Source organism: Sorghum bicolor, chromosome 2 (genome assembly GCF_000003195.3).
Source record: "Sorghum bicolor cultivar BTx623 chromosome 2, Sorghum_bicolor_NCBIv3, whole genome shotgun sequence".
Lineage (NCBI taxonomy): Eukaryota > Viridiplantae > Streptophyta > Magnoliopsida > Poales > Poaceae > Sorghum > Sorghum bicolor.
The window spans coordinates 60,654,637-60,678,998 of record NC_012871.2 but is presented as its reverse complement, the minus strand read 5'-3'; the positions used below and the strand labels follow the sequence as shown (position 1 = coordinate 60,678,998).

General features: G+C 45.2%; 3 protein-coding genes across 4 annotated transcripts; 2 read left to right on the top strand and 1 right to left on the bottom strand.

Moving 5' to 3' along the window:
- Nucleotides 493–2,497, top strand: LOC8080991. Its single transcript, XM_002462400.2, has one exon. It carries the CDS (start codon nucleotides 1,061–1,063, stop codon nucleotides 2,165–2,167), a length of 1,107 nt encoding a protein of 368 aa, XP_002462445.2. The 5' UTR covers nucleotides 493–1,060; the 3' UTR covers nucleotides 2,168–2,497.
- Nucleotides 7,816–12,111, bottom strand: LOC8062737 (probable ethanolamine kinase). 2 transcript variants are annotated; one of them, XM_021454418.1, is made up of 11 exons: nucleotides 11,746–12,111; nucleotides 11,360–11,451; nucleotides 10,724–10,830; nucleotides 10,193–10,298; nucleotides 9,816–9,938; nucleotides 9,592–9,683; nucleotides 9,226–9,310; nucleotides 9,024–9,129; nucleotides 8,867–8,933; nucleotides 8,397–8,483; nucleotides 7,816–8,276 (listed from the first exon to the last, which is right to left on the bottom strand). In XM_021454418.1, exons 1-11 carry the CDS (start codon nucleotides 11,919–11,921, stop codon nucleotides 8,148–8,150), a joined length of 1,170 nt encoding a protein of 389 aa, XP_021310093.1. In that variant the 5' UTR covers nucleotides 11,922–12,111; the 3' UTR covers nucleotides 7,816–8,147. The 2 variants fall into 2 exon arrangements, with proteins under 2 accessions (XP_021310093.1, XP_002460268.1); XM_002460223.2 differs by having other exon boundaries at nucleotides 8,397–8,489; nucleotides 11,746–12,110.
- On the top strand, nucleotides 18,711–19,753 carry LOC8080990. Its single transcript, XM_002462399.2, has one exon. It carries the CDS (start codon nucleotides 18,824–18,826, stop codon nucleotides 19,526–19,528), a length of 705 nt encoding a protein of 234 aa, XP_002462444.2. The 5' UTR covers nucleotides 18,711–18,823; the 3' UTR covers nucleotides 19,529–19,753.

Below are 24,362 nucleotides of genomic sequence, written 5' to 3'. Positions count from 1 at the left end.
GGCCACCTAACTCCTGTACGCAAAGCTGCGTCATATGGCCTCATGGGCTCATGCCAATTCACCCCCCTCCTCCCAGGAAACTCATCTCAATTCTCAAAGAATAGATAAATTTGGTGGAATCGTTGCTGCCAACTGCGACGGCTGGAGAGAAGACAAAGTCCATCAGAGATGATGATGCTTTTGCTTTGTAGCACCGTGCAGAGCCTGAATGAATTGTCTTCATTCCATTCTGACTACCGGGCTTTGCATGAGCATGAGCCGAGTTTCTGTGAGCCATCCACACTGCAAGACCAAGACCGTTTCGCATGCGACATGCATACTCTAGAACCTCGACCGGACGACCGCAGCAGCCAACAGTCGGCATCAGCAGTGGTGCATCTACCGAAGTGCACGTCAAAGCAAAAAGCACCGGACTTCCCTATGGCGCTGCTGCCTATGTTGGCACACGACGCTGCTCGACGGACAAGAAGAACAAAATTTGGATATGTAACTACAAGCACGGTTCAGGACGACGTCCAGCGGGGAATGTCATTTTATTTTACCGAGTCCGACGATCGATCAACGACGACGACACGGCCTGTGGTAGGATCTTACAAAGCACGACTTCCCTGACCAAACCCGTAGCTTTCTAGAGATGCCACCAGAACTTGGCCAGGTCGTCGCTGCCCTGCCATGTACGCCGCCGCCGTTGCAATCACCTTGTCTGCACCACGAAACCAAGTAGTATTCCCATCTGCCTGCCACGACCACGACCACGACCAAATCAAATCAAAACGGCCCGGCCCCGAGGACGACGAGCCACTCCTCCTATATTTCCTAGTCCACCCCACCAACGTCCGGCAAACCTGGAGTAATTGAGCCTGCCACGCGCGACCGCTGCCCCCGACACGGTCACGGCTCGACGGCGCCCAATTCATCGCGCGCCGCGCGGCAGGCACGTATATATAGCGGCATCGATCGCTCGCTCGCGGTCGCGGCGGCAGCAGCCGGTTGTTGTTGGCAGGCAGGCAGGCACGGGCTGGAGTTTGCTCGCTCGCTCGCTCTCGTTCGCGCGGTGGTGATGATGGCGGCGACCCACCACGACGCGCTGTGGGCGAAGCTGCACGAGCTGGAGCTGCAGCTCGCGGCGTACAAGCTCCTGCGCGGGGACGACGCGGGGGGCGCCGTGGGTCTCGCTTCCGCGGACGGGGCCGAGACGCCGGGCGGGGGCGGGGGCAGCACCGGTCGCGGCAGGCAGTACGACGCCTACATGCGCCGGCGCGACGCCAGGCGCGTGGCCGCGTCGGCCGAGCAGCAGCAGCAGCCGGCGAATAGTAAGGCGCAGCAGCCTCGAGGCGTGCGCGCCGCGGCGGCGGCGCGTACCACGCCGATGAGCCCGCGTAGTGCGCTCCGGTGCGCGGCTCGCGACACGCAGGAGGCGGGCGCCACGCCGAGGCTGGTCATCGCCCCGGCGAAGAGGACGCCGGCCGTGTCGTCCATCCCGAGCACCCCAAGAAAGGACGGCGCGGCGCTGCCGAGGAGCAGGACGGTGAGCGGCGGCGGCGGTGGCGCGACGGGGAGCCCGGCGAAGCCGTCGTCGCACCACCAGAGGCGGAACAGCCTCGGCGTGCTCGCCGAGTTCGGCGAGTGCGCCACGCCGAGGCCGTTCCTGAAACGCGGGACGGGCACGGGCGGCGCGGCGGCGCCGGCCAGGCTGCGGACGACGCGGGTGCACGACCTGCCGACCCTCGACGTGGCCGCCATCACCCCGAGGCCGCTGTCTCAGCAGCAGCAGCAGGAACATACCCATGCGCCGCGCCACGTCCGGTCCGTGTCGGAGCTGCCGTTCGAGACGGCGGCGCTGGCCTCGCCGCAGGCGCGGTCGAGGAAGCGGTGGGGCAGCCCGGAGAGGCCAACGGCGATGTTCTCGGCCTCAGCAGCGGCGGCCGACTCGCACAGGGACAACCTGTCCAAGGGGCTCAAGAAGCTGCTGAGCTTCGTGAAGAAAGGCGGCAGGAGCGGTGGCGGCGGTGACCAGCCTCTCCCGGCGCCCAGCCCGCGCGGGGGTGGGAAGCCCGTGAGCAAGGGGTGGTCTGGTTGCTCCCATGTCGACGTCCCGTTCGACCGCGCAAGCCTGGACGGGCACCGGTTCCCCATGACGCGGGCAGTTGGCATCTCCTCCAGATGAGGCCCTGCGCGGCATGGCGCCGAACAGTGACACGCCATGAGAACTGCCTTGATTGCTCCGCGTTCAGGTCAGCTCAGGTGGTTCGACGAGCGACAGTGCGTCGCTCACTGCCCTTCCCTGTGCCTCCCTGCTTGTTGGTGTGAAGCAGAGCTCAGAGATCACTCCCAGGGCCCTAAACTAGTGAGCAAAGTTGGGGTTTAGAGTCTCTCGTAGAGAATTTGCCATTACAAACGCGTCGTGTTGAGAAGTTTTTGCTGTTACCGCTTAGGGATGAATTATGTACCTTTAATTTCCATGGTACTGCAAGGTTTGTGTTCCCGTTTGAACGTCTGGATTATGCTTGCGAAATGGAGGCCATCCTACGAATGATAGCGAAATCTGGCACGGTCCCGGCCGTACCGTAACCGTACGGCGTTGCTGGCGATCTCCGCCGCCGCTGGAGCATTCAAATTTCGGCGGTGCCCTTCGTTTTCAGAAGGCAATATATGCGTACGCTGCCGTATCCACACGGGCTAGGGCCGCGGAACATCAGATTAAGGGTTCGTTCGATTTATTTAACCACGAGACATGGAATAGTTATAGTGAGCTGCGAAAAAGATGAACAATGAGCTATAAAAAATTATTTTAGAAAAAATTATGTGTTGTGAAAAAAAGCACTTGCTTGGTTACTGCTTTTAAAAATAACACGAATCTCAAAGCAGCCCATTATACTAATTGATTTGTTGCCTGAGTTATGGTCAGGCTCAACTTTGTCCAACCTAGCCCTGAGAGTCCATCCTGTCAGCTCTCCCTTCAATCTGTATCGCTCCATTGCTTCGTCCAAGTAGAATTTCAAAAAAAAAAGACTATGTTGAAATAACGGCGTCCTTCCCCCTCCTCCCTCCTCCCTTGATCACATTTCGTGAGCCGGCAAGAAAGTTCAGCGGCGCCGCCGTTGAAGGAGATGACGTCCCAAGTAGCGGCGACTACTGGACTGAGCGGAGGGCAGCGCCTCCTCCCCCTCCTCCCTCGATACTATTTCGTTATGTTGTCTACATGTGAGGTTCGGCAACGTCATTTGATTTGGCGTGCCCTCACGAGGAGGTCTGTACCTTGATCCACATCCTCGACTAGGCTAGGTTCAACGGTGGCAACGACAACTGCAGGGTCACCATTGAGCAGGCCAAGGGTGGCGGCGCGGTGTTGAAAGCCCTAGTTTGGTTTTGGATAATTGATGAAATCCCTAGTACTAACCTCTATACTAAGGTGTGTAGACTTAATGAGGTTGATACATGTCAAGTGATGGAGCAAGTGATGATCATGGTGATGATGATGATGATGATGACTACAAGATGATCAAGTGCTCAACTTGGAAAGGAAAAAAGAGAAAAACAAAACCCTATGAAGATCAAGGCAAAGGTATTGCTTAGGGTTTTTAGCTTTGGTGATCAAGACACCATAGAGGGTGTGATCACATTTAGAATAGATAGTCGTACTATAAAGAAGGGAATTCTTTGGCTAAACGGTTATCGAGTGCCACTAGGTGCCATTGTTCATGAGCATGCATTTAGAACCTAGTGAGCTAACTTAACTCCTTTGAAGAAAATATTTGTGAAAATGCTAACACACTTGCACATGTTGGTACACACATGGTGGTGTTGGCACACTTTAAGAAGAAGGTGGAGTTTGAAGGGTAGAGAAGGGTTTGGGTTTTGAGAAATGAAACACATATTTTCTATTGCGCCTCTGGAAAGTTTGGAGAAGTCGCGGTAAAACACTCATCGGACGCTGGTGTTGGTAGCATCGGATGCTGGCCCAAGCGTTCTGTGTACTTTCAGTTTGTGGCGCGGATGTAGAGTAAGCATCAGACGATCAACATCGTACGCGGGTTGTACACTGTTCGCGCGTCCGGTGCCCCTACGTGTTTGCAGTACTCTCTGAGTAAGGGTTCGGTGCTGAGGGGAGCGTCCGATGGTGTGCGTCCGGTGACCCTGCGCGAAAAACAACCTCTCTACATACGGGTCCGGTGTGCACCAGACGCGACCGGTGGTTTGAAAGTGATCGTTAGAGATCGACGCGCGAGTTTCAAATAATTGACACGCGGCCGTCATCTGAGCACCGGACGCAGGGTTGCAGCGTCTGGTGGCTCACTGTTTGCGCGTCCGGTGACCCCGACTTCTGTCCAGTAGAAGAGCCAACGACTCTATTTGTTTGAGAGGTCGTTGTTGGTTGGCTTGGGGCTCACCCTCTTGGCACTCTTGACTACTTGACATCCTCATGAGCCTAAGCAAAGACCTCCCACTCTTCTTCACAGATCAACCATCTTTGTGAAATTGGGAGTGATTCCAAGTGCATTTGCTTGAGTGATTGCATCTAGTGGAACTTGGGGATCGATTTGGCTGCGGTTTTCTTCTTACTCTTGGTGGTTGCCACCACCTAGACGGCTTAGAACAATGGAGGAGCATTTGCATGAGTTGGTGATTGTTCGTGGCCATCTCTCGGTGATTGTGAGGGGTTTTGTGCCTACCTCGGCGGAGAGCCAAAGGTAACTCTAGTGGATTGCTCGTGTCATTGAGATACCTCACTTGTGGGTAGGTTCTTGCGGTGTCCTTGTGAGGACAAGGTTCGTGCTACACCTCTTAGCCACCGAACCACCAAGTGTTGGTCGACACAACGGGAACGTAGCGTGCCGGCAAGCACGTGAACCTCGGGAGAAAAATCGGTGTCTCAATTGTGATTGATTGGCATTCTCTCGGTGTTTGTTTGTTTATATATTTGTGATTGGTTCATCCCCTACACAGTGGTATAAATATCTCTTTCTCTCCATTTACTTACCGTAAAGTAGTATAACTAGTTTAGTTGCTAGTCTTGCCTTGTGTAGTTAAGCTCTCTAGTGTAACTTATAGAGACTTAGTTCTTGTGTGTCTAGTGATTACAACTAGAATTGTTGGCTAGGTGGCTTGCAAACTCCCCTTTAGAGCTAGAGCAAAAAACTTCGCTTTGTTATTTATTAATCTATTGCTCTAGTGGGTTTGTAGATTTTTAAATAGGCTATTCACCCCTCCCTCTAGCCATATTAGGACCTTTCGGGTGTATACATTGATGGAAGTTTATCGCCAAATGTTGCCCATGTTGAAGTGTGCAAGGATGGCCAGTGCGATGGTTGTGCCTTGGCCAGTGCCGCTAGCCCTGTCAATGAGGTAGCATGATCACTATTGTATCCCTCGGTGTCGTTGAGGAGGTGGACACAACAGATGGCTTGGAGTGTCCACCGGAGGGCCATCCATGGCGGTTGCGAGCAACGAGAGGGAATGGGAACTAGGTATGCATCATGCTTCGGTGTTGTGACCGTTTTGTTGATGTAAGCACCAAATAATCGAGAAATTGCATTGCACATTTTTCTGTGTTAAGTTTACTTGCAGATTGCTTCTTTTCTTGGTGGGGAATAATTTGAGATGTAGGATCCAATGATAATAAATAATTAAATATAGAGTCCACCTATGTGTTTGTATCATTAGAGCACTTCCAAAGTTCCAATGCAGAAACCATTATAGTTTCTATAGACATTAATTGTATTATCACCTAAGCGTTTTTCTGATATGGTAGTGTAGTTATTGAAGAGAGAGCAAAAATTATTGAAACTGAGTCTAAGTTAGAAATCATGTCTACATGAGAACCAAGACATGAAGATGAAGAGATGTGATTGATTGAGAATATAGAGAAAATATATGTGATTGGATAAAAAATATTTTATATAAACTATCCATTAGAAGTTAAGAACCATTATTTCTATATGTAATGTCTATAGAAAGTAATAGGTATAGAAATTACATGTGGTTTTTAGTATTGGGACTGTCCTTAGAGGACCCTAGCCTTTGTTTTACGGATGAAACTTTGCTTATTGTTTAGCTCAACGTGAATGTACATTCAGTACAGTTGAACGATGAAGACCATAAACCTTACAGTAGATTTAGCTCCAATAGTTTTGCCAATTGTTCACTCTGGTTTTGAAAAGGTACATGGAACTGATATGCCATCTTGTTAGTGTATTGGTATAGAGCATTCTTTATAAAATATGAATATGTTCTTATAGCATGCTGCCATTTACTTCCAACGATGACCGCAAGTGCCACTTTGGAGTAAGAATATAGGTATAATTGTTGAAGAGCCAATAGAGTTTGACATGCCAAGCTTGAAAGCAAGAAGCATCAATGATGCTACCCTGTGATTCATCCTTTGAATGGAAGGGGTGGTCAACCATTGCACCAGATAGGCTAGACGAGGCCACGCAAAGATGGCTTTAACAAGAAGATGTCAGACATGTTTTTGTGACGATTAGATGATATTTTGAAATATGTTAAATGATGTTGTACTTGGATCATCTTTTTCACTGTCATGGATCACATATTTGCAATAAGATCTAATAGAGTGCTCCATGTTACACTGTCATGGCGATTTTACTAGTATGTATGTACATGTGCGTGTGAGTGCGCGTGCATGCGTACTTGCGATTTGAGGCTAGTTTTGATTTGGATGATTCATTTGTTGCAAGGTGGATTGTCTTCTAAGATCCAAGTTTCATTTCCCTTTTCAATTTCTTCCAAATTTATTGGGTCATAATTTCTAGTGGAGAATTTGGATCTATTGTCATAAAAAAATGAATTCAAGATATTTATTATTTATGCAAATAGTTAAAACAAGAAGACAGTTAATGCAAGGAACCAGAGAAGGGGTACCTTTGTCGTAGTCTCAGGATACAATGAACATCCTGATGTAAATATTTTCCAAGCAATGATTGTCTTAATCTTTTGGTCTTGTGTTCAACCTTCCCACATATTTTTTTTACTTCCTCCGTCCAAAAAGAGCGACATTTTTTACTTTCAAACATCGTGTATTCGTATTTGACCGTTCATCATATTAAAAAATTTTATGTAAATTATAAAATAAATAAATCATTAGTAAAATATATCTAATGATAAAGTAAGTCTTAACAAAATATATAATACTTATATAAAAAATTTGAATAAGACGGATGGTCAAACAAGATATCTGAAATTCTAAAACGACGCTCTTTTCGGGACGGAGAGAGTATTTTCTAATATTTCTTCTCAAATAGTAATTCTGTGGTATGCCTTGTATTGTATCCATCCGAGCGCCTGGGGCGTAAGCTCCCGTTGATGGATGTGCTTACTGCGGGGTGAGCAGACGGCCGATGGCTAAACGATACGAGAATGGTGTCTTGGCCTCTTGGGCCTCATGACCAGGTTATGTGCTCTATTGAAAGAGTGCCATTCTAATAGCATGTTTGGCCAATGGCCTATGTGCATGAACACGATGGAATCTTTGAACCTAAAGCGAACTCAAACATGCTTTTGTAAACCTTATGTAATCACTGAACTTGATGCAAACTCAAACGTGCTTTCCAAAGACTTATTATGTGACCATGTTTTCAGTTGGGTATGGCTTGCATCATACTCCCTACATTCCAAATATAAGTCGTTTTAAATTTCTAGATCATAGTTTTGCTATGTACTTAGATATACACTATATCTAAATATATAGTAAAATAATATATCCATAGACAAAACATCTTATAATCTAAAATTTGAAGTAGTTGATTGTGATCCTTACGCGTTGTGTACGCGCACATCCAAAGGACTACCCAGTCATGAAAAACAATATATGATTTAGTAAAAAAATACTTATGCAGTTCGTCACAAGAATGTACACGGAATGCTTATGTGCACAACAAATTGCACAGGGCAGGACCCTCCAGGATTGTGTTTATTACAAATATAACAGATCTTGCCACCCTGTGCTCCCGAGGACGGATCATGCGACTTTCCTATCAGGCAATGACGAACCTAACATCGGATACAACAATGCGGGGCTGCTACCAACACTATAATAGAGTTTCTGAGTAGCAGCAGATGATCACAAGGCGTACCCGCCCCGAGTATATGCGCACAACAGTATAAACTCATGAACAGATTCTCAGGCTCTAGACATTTCTTGGCTTGGAGAGAAAGCTTTGTGCCAAGGAGAAGCAGGGCTCCCTCTGTTTCTTGTACTCACCATACCGTAAGAAGAAGTATCCAAGATAGTCAAAGTCAATTGGGGATACCTTTGCCTGCATTCAAGTGCACGTCATAAAGTTTTGCCATTCACAGTATCATTTACATGGGACTCAACCTAGGTGATCCCCCCCCCCAAAAAAAATCATGTGTGCAGAATCAATAACCTTGCTCACCTGAATAAGGGCCCATAATGCCCAGTAAATGTGCGATGCTAGTCTGAAAGTGTTTGTTTCCACATAAAGTACTTCCATATCTTGTGCCTGTGCCTTTCAGTTGCCAAAAAAAAGGGAGAGAATCATGAATTACATCAGAACAGAAAAATCCAAATCTTCTGCCGTTGGTAAAGAAAAAAAAAAGAGAATTCTGTATGTCTTTCAGCCTTCTATGAATGCCAAACATCTGAGATATCCCAGTAGCTAATACAAACAAATGCTAACCATGTCCAGCTTAAGAACACTCTAAATATCAAACACATATAGCACATATGGAGGCATTACTAACTTCACAAAGAACAAGCAAAGACAGAACTACTCATAGCTTCAAATATATGTTACAAGAGAAGGTACTAGCAGAGAAAGCTTCATTTACTCTAGAAAGAACTTGAATTCCAAGAGTAGATTTCAATTGGTTTTGTTTCACATACCTCACTAGGTCTATCAGGGCGTAGATAATTCCTGAAGAAGTTATACTGGGCATCTTTATCTGGGTACCTAAAAACACAATCAAATGAATACTGCTGACTGAGAACATGACAACAATATATTGCTTCGGAGTATTTGATTGATATGGAGATAACTTACAAATTATAGTCACAATCAAGTCCAGCATACTCATTGAAATGATTTGCAATGTCATAGCCACGGTAGCTGTATGACCCATACTCAAAATCAATAAAATATAGCTTCCCTGACAGGAAACAACAAGCACACCAGCACTATGGTTACTTTTGCAAACGAGTAATAATAAAAAAGGGGGAAACTGGTACAAAGGAAAATATTTTACCTTCCAAATCATTGAGCATCAGATTTCCTGAAAGCAAGTCATTGTGTGCATAAACCACAGGCGCATGCATAGTGTCCAAGAGATCCTAAAACGTGCATGGACATTGATGAAGAAATACGAAGTACAGATAGTAGGAATTAGCAGGAGTAGCTGATATATTTGGTTTTAGTTCCCTAGTATGGGCCTAAACCCATCACCACCACAATCAGCATTTTGCTTCATAACTATGCTACATGGATGTTCCCACTATACCAGAGAAGGATCAACTACTATTTGTGCTCAAGGAAAAATTAGGAAAATAATACTCTAAGAAGGGCAAAATGGGCCCGAAATATCACAGAAGGTACATTGTCAACTTCAAGGTACCTTAAGTTCTTGAACTTCATCTTGTATTTCTCTAAATGAGATCTTTTCATATCTCTTCTGCTGCTCGTTATCCTCAAACTTCAATGCTGCAGCTGCAAGGTGCATTTGATAGCACACATAAATATTATTTATGTTATTACTAACTTGCGCAAACAAAAGTGTCATGTTTGAGATGCCATTGACATAGAAGCAACAGTCTCAAATGAGCAACATAAGTCACCTACCTTTCTTCAAAAACTTGAATATATCATTCCACAATTGCGGTTGTTTAGACCCTGGTATGTCTACTTGATGGAATTTATGTAGCTCCTTGGCAATTTCAGCTGCTATTTTAGGATCTCTCATGTCTAGAAAACAAAATAATGAGGATGAGTAGATTTGTTTACAGAAGCATTTCATAAAACCTCCAAACATCCAAGGCTTCAAATTGACATACCAAATTGTAGATAATGCTAACTATAGGGAAAGGGGAAAAAATACAATTCCTTTGAACTTGCATTTGAAATTGCAACTAAAACTACAAAGGAGAATAGAGAAACTATTGTGCTAAGTTGATTAGGACCCCACACCCATACATTATTCAGATGGGGAGTATGCCTACCTGCAGGTGACAGTGTTCGAGCATAGATGAATGACTGAACTACTCCATTCCCAAATATTCCAAGTAGCTGAGCCCCGAACCCTGCAGCTGAGAGATACGGTATCGCCTAACCATGACGGTAATAGATGTATGCATTAGGAAATATTTTAGAAGTGAAATGAGATTTAACTTTGTGGGAACATTATACTATGTGTGCAGTCTAGGGACCCCTAAAAATTATCATTCTACGTTAGCATTTTCCAGAGAATGAAATGAAATCCATTCGTCAGGGGAAAAGTACAGATATGAAACAAAAGGCAATGCACTTGATGGGACAGATGCAACTACAAAACCATGACTATTCTGTGTCTAGAAGAATTGAAAATGTGCCACTATAAAAATATGGCACCAACACTAGGGGTAATGCTAGAAGCCTAGAATCATTGTGGAATACTATAGGTAACACACAATCTTGTACCACTCAGATTCTTTTTGACCAAAAGAAAAGGCGCTGCTTCTATTGAAAGCATATAATACCACTCAGATTCTCACCTTCAATTCCCTTTTCCGATCAATCACCAAGTCCGTATTCGGTCCATACAACCGGACAGTAACAGCAGACTCATTGCCGTCGTCTTCTTTGACAGAAACCTTGAGCACTATAGGTAATAACGAATAAACATCATGGAGTACAAACTGAAAGAAATTATCGCTGCACACATGAATCAATGAATCATTGTTCATGCGAATCATCCCTATGGCTGAATTAGGCACAGATACAGAGACAGCAGGCTCTTATTATTTTCTAATGGTGCAAGCATGTTGGGGCAGATGTGACAATGACAGGAGAAATGATACAAGCCAAAGGAAATATTATGCAGCACCCTGGGCCCGGGGAGTATCTAATCGCACAAAGTTTGCAAAAAGCATTAGGTTCTGCACTTCTGGCGCTTCATCAGCAAATGGGAAGAACGAGTAGCAGGAAGCGGACAAGCAGACTTTTACAGCGAGAGAGGAAAAAAAAAAAGGAGTCATGTCCTCATGTCAAAGCAACATTTCAAGCAACTAATAACTACGAATTACTGTATTCATTTATTTACTACAATCACCATGCTGCTCAGGCGAAAAGGTGAGGAATCTGGATAGCGCTACAAGCCATGCCACACCGTCAGGGGAACAGGAACTCACATAGATTGGTGATGCCTCCGGACACGGTCTCGATGGAGAAGCGGGAGCTGTCAATCTTACACCACCCAATGACCAATTGCTTGCAGAGATATCTGAAAAAAAAGCATCAGCAATCCCCAAATCAGAGAGACTTTTCCGTGCATCAGGACACTCCTGTCTGTCTCCCGCACACGCGCGGAGGCATTTCCTCAAACACCACCGGCTCGTTCGTTCGCGGGGACGGGTACGCACGACGCCCCCGCGCGCTCGCGACTACTCGACGAACATGTCACGAGCTAATAACAGACGCGGCGGCACGAGACCGACCAGCCCGGGCGCGAGCGCGAGCGGGAGCAAGAGGATCGAAGAGAGATGAGGAGGAGGAGGAGGAGGAGGGGGGTACTTGCATGATGTCAGGCGACATCTCCGGGAGCGGCAGCGAGATGTCGACGGAGACCGCCATCCTGGGAACCTCCGCGGCCGACAGAGCCGCGGTGATCGCTTTCGCCTCTACGCCGCCGCCGCCGCCGCCATGGCCGCTGCTGCCGGCGGCGCCGTTCCAGGCCCGTCCCTCCGATCCCATTTCCCCTCGCGGCCACGCCCTGTCGCCCTCCGATCTCGTCTCGTTGCGCTATTCCTGGCTGGGAGCCAAGACAGGACAAGACACGGGATCGGGCACGAGAGCAACCGACCTGATTCGATCGGAGGCGACGCAGGCGAGGGGAGCGTGAGCGTGAGCGTGAGACGACGCGGGCGGGACAAGGAGCGCGAGTGCGAACAGCGTGCGCTATATAGGGCCCACTCGGCTGAGGCCACGTGGCGGGCCCGAACGACGTCGGTTTCACTGTGGCGGTCGCGTCGCGTGCCTAGACCTGACCTAACGCGTGGCGTGCGCGTCTGTCTCTCACTGTGGCGCGGGCCTGCTGCCCCCGGACCCGGAGAGCGACGGGCCATGGGCCCCTTGGACATGGACGGCGGAGATTTTGGCCTTGGGGATCTGGACTCTGGAGTGGCTGCACTGCTCTCCGGCCTCCACTGCCACGCCGCCATGCGTTGATTCTGTTCAGACCACTGTTGCGATTGCGAGTTGGGGACAACACATTCCATTTCGTCCGTGGCATCTGCTCCCATCAACGATATATAGATATGGATAAAGTATTAATCTAATCGATAATTCTAAATTTTTATCCATATAATTATCTATCTATCTACATCTAAAAAAATTAAATATATTTGTCTATTTATAACTATCTAACTATCTATCTATATCTCAACATCTATATGTTGAGATGTGGATAGATAAATAGATAAATATATCTCAAATATAGATAGATAGTTAGATGTTGAGATGTATAGTTAGATAATCTACATCAAAAAACATTTTAAAGTCATTATCCAATAGGTGATTCCAATCTTTATCCATACTCACGCGTTCGCGTCCAATATGATCGTACTTCACATGGAACTCACACGTCCATGTTTCTACCTAGTTCCATATAAAAACTGAATCCACATGTTCGTATCTAATATAAAGTCCTAAGAATTGACCCATTTGCGTCTTCATTTCAAAAACTTATGCCTCCCGTGCAATGCACGAGCATATATCTAGTATCCCAAAAATAATACAATGACTAAGTTCTAATAAATTGTATTAACATTTATGGCTCTAAATCAATTCATGGTTAAGATCTATTTTGTAATTATTTATTTCATAGCATAAATATTAATAGTTTTTTCATAGATGGTCAAACTTATAAGATACTAAAACATGACACCGCTAAAATTGTATTCTTTATACTCTTTTTGGTGCGAGTGAGTGTGTGATCAAGCACCACATCTCCTCTTTTACCTAGTGCGGCAATCAACTTGAGATATGATTATTATACTCATGAAAACATATAGACGAACAAATATGAAACACGGTTTAGGTCATTTATTTTGAAACAAAAAGATTAGCTATATATAAGTTGGTTACGCTCCTTAAGTCCTTATAGCGCAACAGTTCTGTCACTGTATTTTGAGAAACAAACTAACTGATTCTCAAGACCACAAGAGCAATATACTCGTAGCATTTTCAGGACCATTCAATCAAGAGTAACAGCAAATAAACCAATACAACTACGTAACATTTTCAGAACCATCGAACAGCAAGACGTCTTTATGAATCTCAAGATTTCTTGGTTTATTTTTAGTTTTATAAGGGTAGTTTACGCAGGTTTATAGAGATAGGTCTGCTCGCTGATCTGAAAAGTTATGGCTAAAATTATTGTTGGCTGATTTATTATGAGAGAAAAACGTACTGGCTCATAATATTATTTTGAAGAAAAAAAAAAGTGACCCGTGTCGTGTATTCTGGGCTCTTAGATAAGGCTAAGGAAGTATCTTGTCCCGTTGCGTGGTCTCAACGCGCAAAGTAATCAGGATAACTGGAACAACGGAAATAATCGTGGTTCTGTGTTTCACGCCAAACAAAATATACCTTTCGTGCATGGTCGTTGTTTATGTTCTACCCGAAGAAGCAATATATATTAGCATCATCTTGGGCCTTGTTTAGTTCCTGAAATAATTTGCAAAATGATATTGTAGTATTTTTGTTTATATTTGACAAATATTGTTCAATCACAGATTAACTAGACTCAAAAGATTTATCTCATAAATTACAGATAAACTATGTGATTTGTATCTTTTTACAAAATGCACAGAATTTGCACGCAATTGAGCCTGTACTTTCTGCGTTTAATAGGCAGGTACGTCTCTCCCTGTCTCCCACCGCCCACCGTCCAGAGGAATTATGTGACTCACCACCAGTAGGGAGTACTACAACCGTAGTATGCTCTGCCTTGTCCGCTTTAGGCCTTGTTTAGTCTTAGGAAATTTTGTAAAAATTTTCAAATTTTCCGTCACATCGAATCTTACGGCACATATATAGATTATTAAATACAGATAAAAAAATAACTAATTATACAGTTTAACTGTAATTTACAAGACAAATCTTTTGAGCCTAGTTAGTCTATAATTGGATAATATTTGTCACATACAAACGAAAGTGCTACATTGTGTGTTTTGACAAATTTTTTGGAACTAAACAAGGCCTTAAGATATCTCAACAGAAGACCCATCAGGAGATTTAAATTTAAAATGGATCTTCAATACAATGCATATAGTCTTTAACAGAGGTATTGTTTAGTTCGCGAAATTTTTTAGATTTGACTACTGTATTATTTTTGTTTGTATTTAATAATTATTGTCTAACCATGGACTAACTAGTATCAAAAAATTGTCTCGCAAATTAAAGACAAACGGTGTAATTAATTATTTTTTATCTATATTTAATGTTCCATGTATACGTCCAAAGATTCGATGTGATGAAGAATCTTGAAAAAATTTTAGAACTAAATAAGGCCAAAGAACCTATATGAAAGACTTATTGTGGGTATCAAGAGAGGTATAACGCAAATATGAGTATCATCTTTTCTCGAGACCCATTTGCACGAAGAATTCTCTTTAGATCTTATTATTGAAGAAGACTAAAAATAAATATAAAACCTTTTAGCTATTGCGCTACCCAAACCGCCCAAAAAATATCTCTAAAAAAATAGTTCTATGTCTAAAGACAAAATACGGTCTGTTTCTAGATACACTACCTATAAACAATTATAGGAGACCTCTCTGGCTCATAGACGATCGTCTTATTAGGATTCTCGTATCAGTAAATCGATTTTTCGCATCAACAGAGACAGCCATGCTAAGCGTCGTCTCTAGAAACCAATTTTCACAGGAATGCCGGTCTTTGTAAATAGTTGCATCCAAAAATAATTCGGTATTTTTTATATGAATTTGAATGAAGACAAACTTATATAAAAAATGTAGCTATTGACATTTTCTATAACTTTATAGTAGACAAGTTTTTTATTTAAAACTATTTTAGTTAAAAATTTGTGCTGGAGTGATATTCTTGAAGAATTTTAATGAACATTAATTTGTGCTACGCACGTCGCATAAGTTATTTTTGAAAAAAATTAATTAATAAATCAAGTCACGATAAAAAAATAATATTTTACAGAAGCACATGATAATAATAAGTAGATACATTGAATTCTCGAGTTGGAACCACACCCAGTAACGCCCTCATGTAATTTCGGCCCACAAACAAGAGGCTCGGCAACGTGACTGCCTTCGATCTTCCTGGCCAAGATGTCACATGCCACGCCACAGCATCACTAGCCCCTGACAGCCCATCTCATGGATACTATCTAATCTATTCTAAATTATAAGATATTTAATTTTTTTAGCATCAAGTTTAACTATTTATTTTATTTAAAAATTTATGTAAAATATCACTTTTTTATCGTGGCTTAGTTTATTAATTAAAATTCTTCAAGAATAACTAAAATTTAACTATTTTTGTATATATATTTTTGAATAAAATAAATGATTAAATTTGGCGTCAAAAAAGTCAACCGTCGGATAGAGTGTAGTAAATAATTCAAACCTAGACCAGCGACAAAACTCGAACACATTGTAGGATCACTTCATTGCTTGGCCCAGCCCACATCCTGCGGTTCCGGAGGCCTCGAGGGGTAGCATATTCGGCCTAGCCACTTAGGCTTTATTTAGATGCAAAAAGTTTTTTAATTTTGACACCGTAGTATTTTCGTTTTTATTTGACAAACATTGTCTAATTATGTAGTAACTGTGCTTAAAAGATTCATCTCGTGATTTACAGTAAACTGTGCAATTAGTTATTTTTTTATTTATATTTAATACTTTATGTATATGTCGCAAGATTTAATGTGATGAAAAATTTTGTAAAGTTTTGGATTTTTGATGTATCTAAACAAGGCCATGCATCCCAGCACGGACGGGCCGACATTCTGACAACCTAAGCTGGGCTTTACTATACATCTATTGTCGGGCTGGGTCAGTCTGCTGTCCAGCTAGCAACTGGACAATCTCACTACGTTTATTTTTAGAAAAAAAAATCACGTTAACTCTCAACTTTCATAAAAGTTCACTTTTCCTCCTAAACTCCAAAACTCCAAACTAGGTAAAATACATACCACAACTTTTAAAATTGTTCAACTTACCTCCTTGGCCTTGTTATACACAGTTTTGAAGACGATTTTGTTTTTTATTTTTTTATTTATCTCGGTTGAACCTTGGAAAAATCAGAAAAATCGTAAAATGAAAATTCATTTTTGTTAAACTCCACATAAGTAGATCTACATGATGAATTTTTGTTGTAACTTTAGATCTATTCATAGCTACAGTTACAATGGTCCAATTATGATGAAATTTTTATGGTGCACTAATTATTGTATAATTGAACTATAGTAAAAATTTTATACTCATTAGATTATGTATATACTAATTATAGATTTATTTATATTTGACAAGTAAAATCAGGTACGCTCAACGCTCATCAAACAGTGGCATAAAATCGAGGTCATCAGGTTGCCGCCACAGAGCTGTCTCTGTGCCACAGAATCGGACGTGCAACATTCTGCCGTGCGCCCGCGCCCCGCGCTAGGAAGGATTTTGCTGTCCTGTCTGCCTGCCGAAAATAAACTGCACTGCACCGGGACGGGGGACTCCTACGTACTATTACTATACTCCTATGGTCTGGACTTGCTCAACAGCTGGTAATTCCGATCGATATAAATCTTGGTCACCAAGTTTTTTTCCCCCCTTCTTACGGTACCATTTACGGAGTACGAGTACGTAACAACGATCTCGAATGATACACGGCGCGAAAACTGACATGCAGCCTGGCAGATTTTAACCTCTCCAGCCACACGTACTCAAGATGGCAATGGGGAATTTCCCGTCGGGGATTGACCCACCATCCCCGTCCCCGCGGGGAGAAAATTTCCCCGTCCCCGTCCCCGCGAAGAACATCGGGTGAAGTTTTTCTCCCATCTCCGTTCCCCGCGGGGAATTGGTCCCCGACGGGGATCCCCGTACCCGAAGAGGAAGCAGAGGACCTGTACCACCGCCGGTGCCTCGGAACCGCACGGCGCCATGGCCGCACAACATAGATCGAGCGAGTCGCAGGGCCCCGGGGGTCATGGCCTCGCGCCGTCACGCTCGCGGCCTCGCAGACGACACTCGGCACTTCTGGTAGTCACGGCCTCGCATGGTCACGCCCTCGCGGCCTCGCGGCTAGCCGCCTGGCCGTGCAGCACTGCAGCCCGTGCTGCTTGCTGGATGGGAGCAGCCATGGGGTGATCTAAATGGCAACAAGGATGGGAGCAGCCGTGGGGTGCTGGTTGCTAGCTTTCTATTTCTGCTGGATTGGAGAATCGCTTGTGAAGTTGCGAGCAGCGTGGGGTGGGTGAGAGCAGCTGGCGGCTAGGTGGGATGGGAGCAGCTAGCGACTGGGTGGTGTGGTTGCCTGAGGAAATGGCGTTAGGGTTAGCTATTGCAATATATACTTTCTGCTTGTTGGGCTGGATGTTGGACCTAGCGTTTTGGGCCTTCTCATCCATGTTCTGTATATTTGTGTCTATTAGCGGGGCGGGTATGCGGGTTTCGGGTACGGGGATAAGGGGAACATCCCCGAACCCGCTAGACCCGATGGGGATGGAATTTTCCCCATTAGTCTCCCCGTGGGGAGCAAAACTCTTCCATCCCCGATCCCCAGTGGAGGAATTCCCCGCGGGGAATCGGGTTTCGGGTCCCCATTGCCATCTTGAACACGTACCACACATCAGGATATCATCAGGCCAAGGTCGCCTAATCCAAGCCACGAACTAGATCTCAGTCAGGCCCACGAGATCCAATCGGTGGCGCCCACGCGTCCCCACGCCCCCACCACGAGTGGACAAGGGCGTTCTCACGCTGGCGGCGGCGCCCCGCATTTCTTGCCCATTCGGATTCGGCCATTCCCAGCTGGAGAAATGGTATCTCAATTCTGAACCAGCATCTCCCGAGCTCGATTCCCAGCATCTCCTGGTTAGATCCCAGCTGATGCCGTTCCAGGCGTGTTCCTCCAGCGTTTTTGCCAGCACTGGCAACAAATTAACCGCAGCTTGATTTTTTTACATGCGAGTGCCTCAACGCCTGTTCAATTTCAGTTCGGTAAATTGGTATTACACAGTCTGAGCGATACTCTGCCTCTGTTCCAATATACCGTACAAATTAAAGATGGATGGAATAGGTGCACTAGCTCAACTCCACAAAAGACTCAAATCATATACGAAATTGTTCATCTAAAAATTGGAGGCTGAATGATTGCAAAATGCAGCTTATACTGCACCCAAGAAAGAAAATTGGAAAATGCTCAGTTGTGCAGGTGAAAGCCTGCAATAATTCCAGGCAGTTCACCAGTGCACATTCGTTCCCACTCCCGCCACCTATATATACGCTTCCCACCCAAACCCATCGTCTTCCATTCCTCACCGCACACCAACACCATCCCCCTCTTCAACAACCGCCGAGACCTCCCCCACCAACACCACCACAACCACAACCACACCGCCGCGAATGGAGCTCCTCGGCATGGTGCCCGCGGAGGCCATTGCGCTGCGCCTCTACTCCCTCCCCGCGGCGGCCGTGGCCGCGGGCTCGCTCTGCGCCTGGCTCGTCGCCGCGCTCGCCGCCGCCGCGGTCGGCCTCTGGCGCATCCGCGCCGTCAGCGGCGCTTCCAACTCCAAGGCCGCCATCGCCGCCGGTGTTCGCAGCGCCAGCGCCCTCGTCGACGACGATAATCAGGAGCCACAGGCGGCGCCTCTGCCTCCGTCTCGGGCTGCCATTACTGACGAGCCGCGGCGGCCGGTCGCTCTCGCTACGGCGCCCGAGCCGTCGTCGTCCGTGAGCGAGCCGAGCACCCCATCGAAGGTTCGGTACACTGCGTACTACGGCGGCTCAGGAGACGACGACGACGAAGGATTGGTGGACGGCGTCAGGAAATGCGCGGACGCGGACGACGACGGCGAGGCGGAGGTGGTTCTCAGAAGAACGGTGTCAGAGCCGGCGGGGAGAAGAAGAGCGACGACCTTGGCGGCCACGGCGCCGTGGAATGAAGAGAGGGAGATGGCGGTGAGGCGGAGGAGCGACCTGGGTTGGTACTCCCACATCGACATGGCAGCGCTGGACGGCAGCGTCGTCAGGCTGTGGGACGGCGACCTGACGGCGTCGCCGAGAGGGCCGCGGAGGAGGGCAGGATTGGAATTGCAACTCTCACTGTAAGAGAGGTAGTGTGGTTAATGCGGGCATGTAATGTATATGTGGTAGGGACAATGGGTTGTTAGTAGGAGGATATGACGATTTTGGGCATAAGATTGTCATAAGTTATAGCCAGGGCAAAGAGCTCTTCTTCAATCGTGTGCTTGAATATGGTATGGTTCCTCGCTGCTGGTCTGGAAAAGATTAGACTTACGAGAACACAGTTTAAAGTTTAGCCTCTTTGGAGCATGTTCATTTGTCCGAAATGACATGACTAAAAGTATTGTTCGCTGATTTATTATATAAGAGAAAAACACTCTTGGTTGGTAACAAACCTTGCTATGTCTAACTTTAGCAAAGTGTGCCAGTTCAGCTTATTACAGTACCTGATCTGACCATGTCACACCTACGCTAATCATAACAATAATAATGAGACAAGCCTAAAGATAAGATATAACTAATGTGTAAGTTGAGTTTATGTATATATATATATGTAGGCAACTGCTCCGGTACTCCTCTTTTTCAAATTCTGCACGAATCTTAAAGCACATAATTTAAGGAATTAATTGTTTTATTATTTTGCATCTGGGTCTCGCGTGGGCTCAGCCCGTCCAAGCATAGACCCGGGTCCAGCCCGTCCGCTTGGCTCCGTTGGAGCGTTTGAGACGGCGTCGCCAAGGAAAAAAAAAGAGTCTCTACTTCAACCTCCCGTAGTCCCGTGCATCCATCCTCCCACGCCGTCCGACCTCACCCCGCCGCGGCACCGGCGACAGGAGGCGGCCGGCTGCGACACCGGCGGCTAGAAGAGGTCCGCGCCACGCCTCGGCCGTGGGAGGTGCCGGCCCTCACCCTGCGCGCACCCCCAGTGGCAGGAGGCGGCTGGCCGTGAGCCGCCGCGACACCCGCGGCTGGAGGTCCGCCGCACCCCGCTGCGACACCGGCCGGGGGAGGCGCCGCCCCTCACCCCACCGCGCCACCGGCGGCAGGAGGCGGCCGGCCGTGCCCCGACGCAGCATCCTCCACGCGCGGGACCCGTAGGTCGGTATTCGTCAGGGGGAGCTCCGGCGGTGTTCAGACCTTTTTCTGGAAACAGTCATGAATTTAGTATGAACTGAGCACCATGAACTGAGCACCAATGCCTGACCAAAGCCTGACCAAAGCCTATAGCATGTCTTCAGTTCACCTGCTATCAACTGATAAGATTGGTTTCGTTAGGGATGTTCGTGGTTTGTATTCGTGCACCCCTGAATGTGAGGATTGACTGATTAGGTATCTTCAAGGTTGTGTTCTCATATTTTAGTTTCTGATTGGGTATTCTAAACGTGGACTAACGTTTCACATTCTTCTTCCAGGGTTGACAGAACCACTGATTAGAGGATATAACAGGGTGAATCAATGCAGAAGTGCTCCCTACATGGACACAGATCAAGCATGTCTCGTGTGAAGGGTCCCTGGAGGTTAATGCTGATGTCGTCAAGGATCCGGACATGGCTCATATTCTGGTTCCGAAGGCCCATCCATGCCCAAAGCTGCCTGCCGTCATTGTGAAGTTTGTAGAACGTGCATGTTCATGGTCATAATCTATATGTAAAACTTTGTTTTTTACAACAAGATCAGTTTTATTTCAACAACATGAAGAATGGGTAGTCTGTAAGTGTAAGTTCAGAAGTCAGTGCAAATTATTGTTGTGCTAATTTATGAGCAGTTTGGTTTTGGCGAGTTTTTATTGTTGAGTTGATGAAGTTGTATGACAGATGCTTGATCCTCCAGTCAGTTGGCGGCAGGGCATGCTGCCTCAGGCATGACCACCGTCAGTGTCTGCAATTGCTGCCTTGATGTGGATATTTTTTGTCATCATGGCAGATTTTATCTCAAATATGCAGGTCGATGTAAAATCATAATCAATAAGAAGTGTACAAACATTTCCAGATAGTACAATTTCAAATTTGTCACCGATAGTATAAATTTGGAGGCTCAAACGCACAAGTTTAAGGCTAATCATAATCATAAGTGAAGTTTTTGTTCATTGCCACTAAATAGCAGCATGCGAGTTCCATCCAAAGCCTAACACCTTGGATAAGAACTGAATGATACACAACCAATTGTCCAGTACCAGTGTATCTCCTCTCAATACATGGGAAGGCAGAAACTTCAGACACATGAACAAAATATATTTGGAAGGCTAAACCCAACCTATTACCACACAGGAACCCAGAAGTATTACAGAACTAGATGTGGACTGCAAGTCATGCTGCTACAAGAATTTTTTTTTAAACAACTACTACAAGAACTGCTGTAAGCATATCAGTTCACATCCAGTGGTAGCAGATCAGTCGCACCCTTGTTGCACCTGAGCAAAAAAAACGCAATGTCACTTTTTCACTCAAATTATACAGACAGGCACCTCATACATAGAACAACCAGCAGATGCATGTAAACCATATATGTCACAATTAAATTACTTACTTGTTTCTCACATGTCTTTCTGTTGTGGCCCTGCTGCTTGCATAGAGTGCACTTGTACTGCCGTTTCTCAACAAATGATTTGTACCTCTTCTTGGACAAACCATCTACGTTCGAATTGTTTGGCACATTGCTATTCTTCCTGGGTGCACCTTTGGTGGCAGCAATAATTGGATCAAAAACTGAACCGATTGTAGTATGCCAAGTTTGATCATTAAAATGAACCGACCTCTGCTCATCTCTAGCATCATGGTGAGTATTGTGTTTTTTTGAAATGAGGTTCCCCAAGTACTGCTTAACTCCACAAAACTGTTCATGATTCTTTGATGCAACATCAAATGCTTCAGCCCCAAGCACAGTAAGTTCACTGAACCTTGATCTCTTCGTGGTCCAAACATGTAGAGCGCTTTTTCTCTTGGAAGGAAGGCCACCCTTGGCGTCTTTTAAGTGTCGTTGCAACATACAACACTTTGGTATTTCATATATTTTTAGATGATCCAAAACATGAAAAATATGAGCGCAAGGGAGACCATCACGTTCCATCTTACGGCAGCTGCAGTGAATTGTGTGGCCTGAAGTATCAGACCAGTAGTCCACCTCAAACACTGATTTCTTCTTCTCATTGTGTACTAGAAAATATCTTGATGAACCCATAGCAATAATCCTATCATGTATATGATAATCATTAATCTTCAATAATTCATGCTGCAACAAAAAAAAGTTAGCGGCCGTAAATATATGGGAACAAGCCACTTCAATCTCTTTGTATTTTGTTAAAGGCACTGGCTTCGACTGTGAAGATCGGCAATCAAATTCAACCTCAGTTTCACGAAGGCGCGATACGCAGTTCTCATAGTGCTCAACCAAGTCAAGTAATGACATATATATGTCCAGGTGCCTATGAAGACTGGAATTGAGACTTTCACTTCTCTGATTACTTCTCATACCCAGGAAAAACTTGTCCCTTTGAAAAGCAGCAGCCCATAGTTTTCTATTTTTGTACATCATTGCAAGCCATTCTCTATTTGTTGCAGTCTCGTACTCTGAAAGAAAGGCATTCCATCTGGCTTCAAATGTTTCTGAACTAGCATAATACAAAAGTGTGCGGAACCCATCCAAACAGTTGCTATGCAAATGCTTCAGAATATTTTTCTCCACGTGCCATGAACAAATGCGATGACTTACACCAGGAAGCACTTGCCGAATAGCTTTAATCATGGAGTAATCGCCATCAGTAATTACTGATTGTGGTTTCTTCTGACACATTGCTTTCAGAAATGCTTGGAGAACCCATATATACGAATCAGCCCGCTCATCACAAATGATGCCACAACCAAAAACAGTTGTGTTGCGGTGATGGTTCAGCCCAACAAATGGGTCAAATGGCATCTTATACCTATTCATCCGATAAGTGCTGTCAAAGACGACCACGTCACCAAATGATTGGTAGTCCATACGAGATTGAGTATCGCACCAAAATAAGCTCATCAGACGACTGTCATCATCTACTTTATAATCAAAGTAAAAATCTGGATCGGTGTTCCTCCTCTTCAGCAGCAAACCTAGAACTGTCCTTGCATCACCTTCTGCGATTCTTGACCTCTTGTTCTTGGAACAATAGTTGTAAATATCCTTAGTAACAATGCCAACTTTGTCATATCCTCCATATTTGCATTGAAGAACATCTCTTATGACATGCTTACGGATTCCAGCAGCTTCCATTGACATGATCTCATTTCTATGGAAATCCTTAATCTTCCGGTGAGACCATAGGAACTGGAATTGAACGTATGACCAAATTTGCGAGACGGTCATCCCCCCAGCTACCAACTAATGTAGGCACTTGGAACATCCAACCCATAAACAATCTGCCTCAACAAACTGATGGGTCAGTACAATGCAACACTAATTATTATTCTTCTAGTATCTAGAGTAAACTTATTTTTTTCCTACTCACAGATGTTCCTGTGGGTTATTTGTGCTCAAGTATATGGAGCTCTGGGATGGAACAAGGCTAGTCCGAGATTTCACACAGGTCAGTCATTAGGCCAACACTTGATTTGTACTTCACATTCATTGTACTTTTCTGATTGAGGGAATACTCATGATGGAATTGTTATAATCAGGATGACGTTCACATCTTTCGGATGAGTGTGATTGCGGACATTATATTTTCCCCGACAAATGATATTGAAGAATCCAAACAGCGCGTTGAAGGCATCATGCAAGAATTGAAGCGTTAGAGAATAGATATTTATTTTGGTTAGCTTAGCTGTAATGGTTTGCAACCTTTCTTTGAGACTCATGTCACTTATTGGATTACAAATAAGATTAGTTTGAATGGATTGTTAGGCTTTGGATGGAACTCGCATGCTGCTATTTAGTGGAAATGAAC

What these genes read in the sequence shown, in the direction of transcription:
- LOC8080991 (XM_002462400.2), top strand. Translation starts at nt 1,061, where the DNA reads ATGATGGCGGCGACCCACCACGACGCGCTGTGGGCGAAGCTGCACGAG.
- LOC8080990 (XM_002462399.2), top strand. Translation starts at nt 18,824, where the DNA reads ATGGAGCTCCTCGGCATGGTGCCCGCGGAGGCCATTGCGCTGCGCCTC.
- LOC8062737 (XM_002460223.2), bottom strand. Translation starts at nt 11,921, where the DNA reads ATGGGATCGGAGGGACGGGCCTGGAACGGCGCCGCCGGCAGCAGCGGC. An exon ending in CGGAGGCATCACCAATCTAT is followed by an intron (nt 10,831 to 11,359) that starts GTGAGTTCCTGT and finishes TATTACCTATAG; the next exon opens with TGCTCAAGGTTTCTGTCAAA. An exon ending in TCGAACACTGTCACCTGCAG is followed by an intron (nt 9,939 to 10,192) that starts GTAGGCATACTC and finishes TTTGTTTTCTAG; the next exon opens with ACATGAGAGATCCTAAAATA.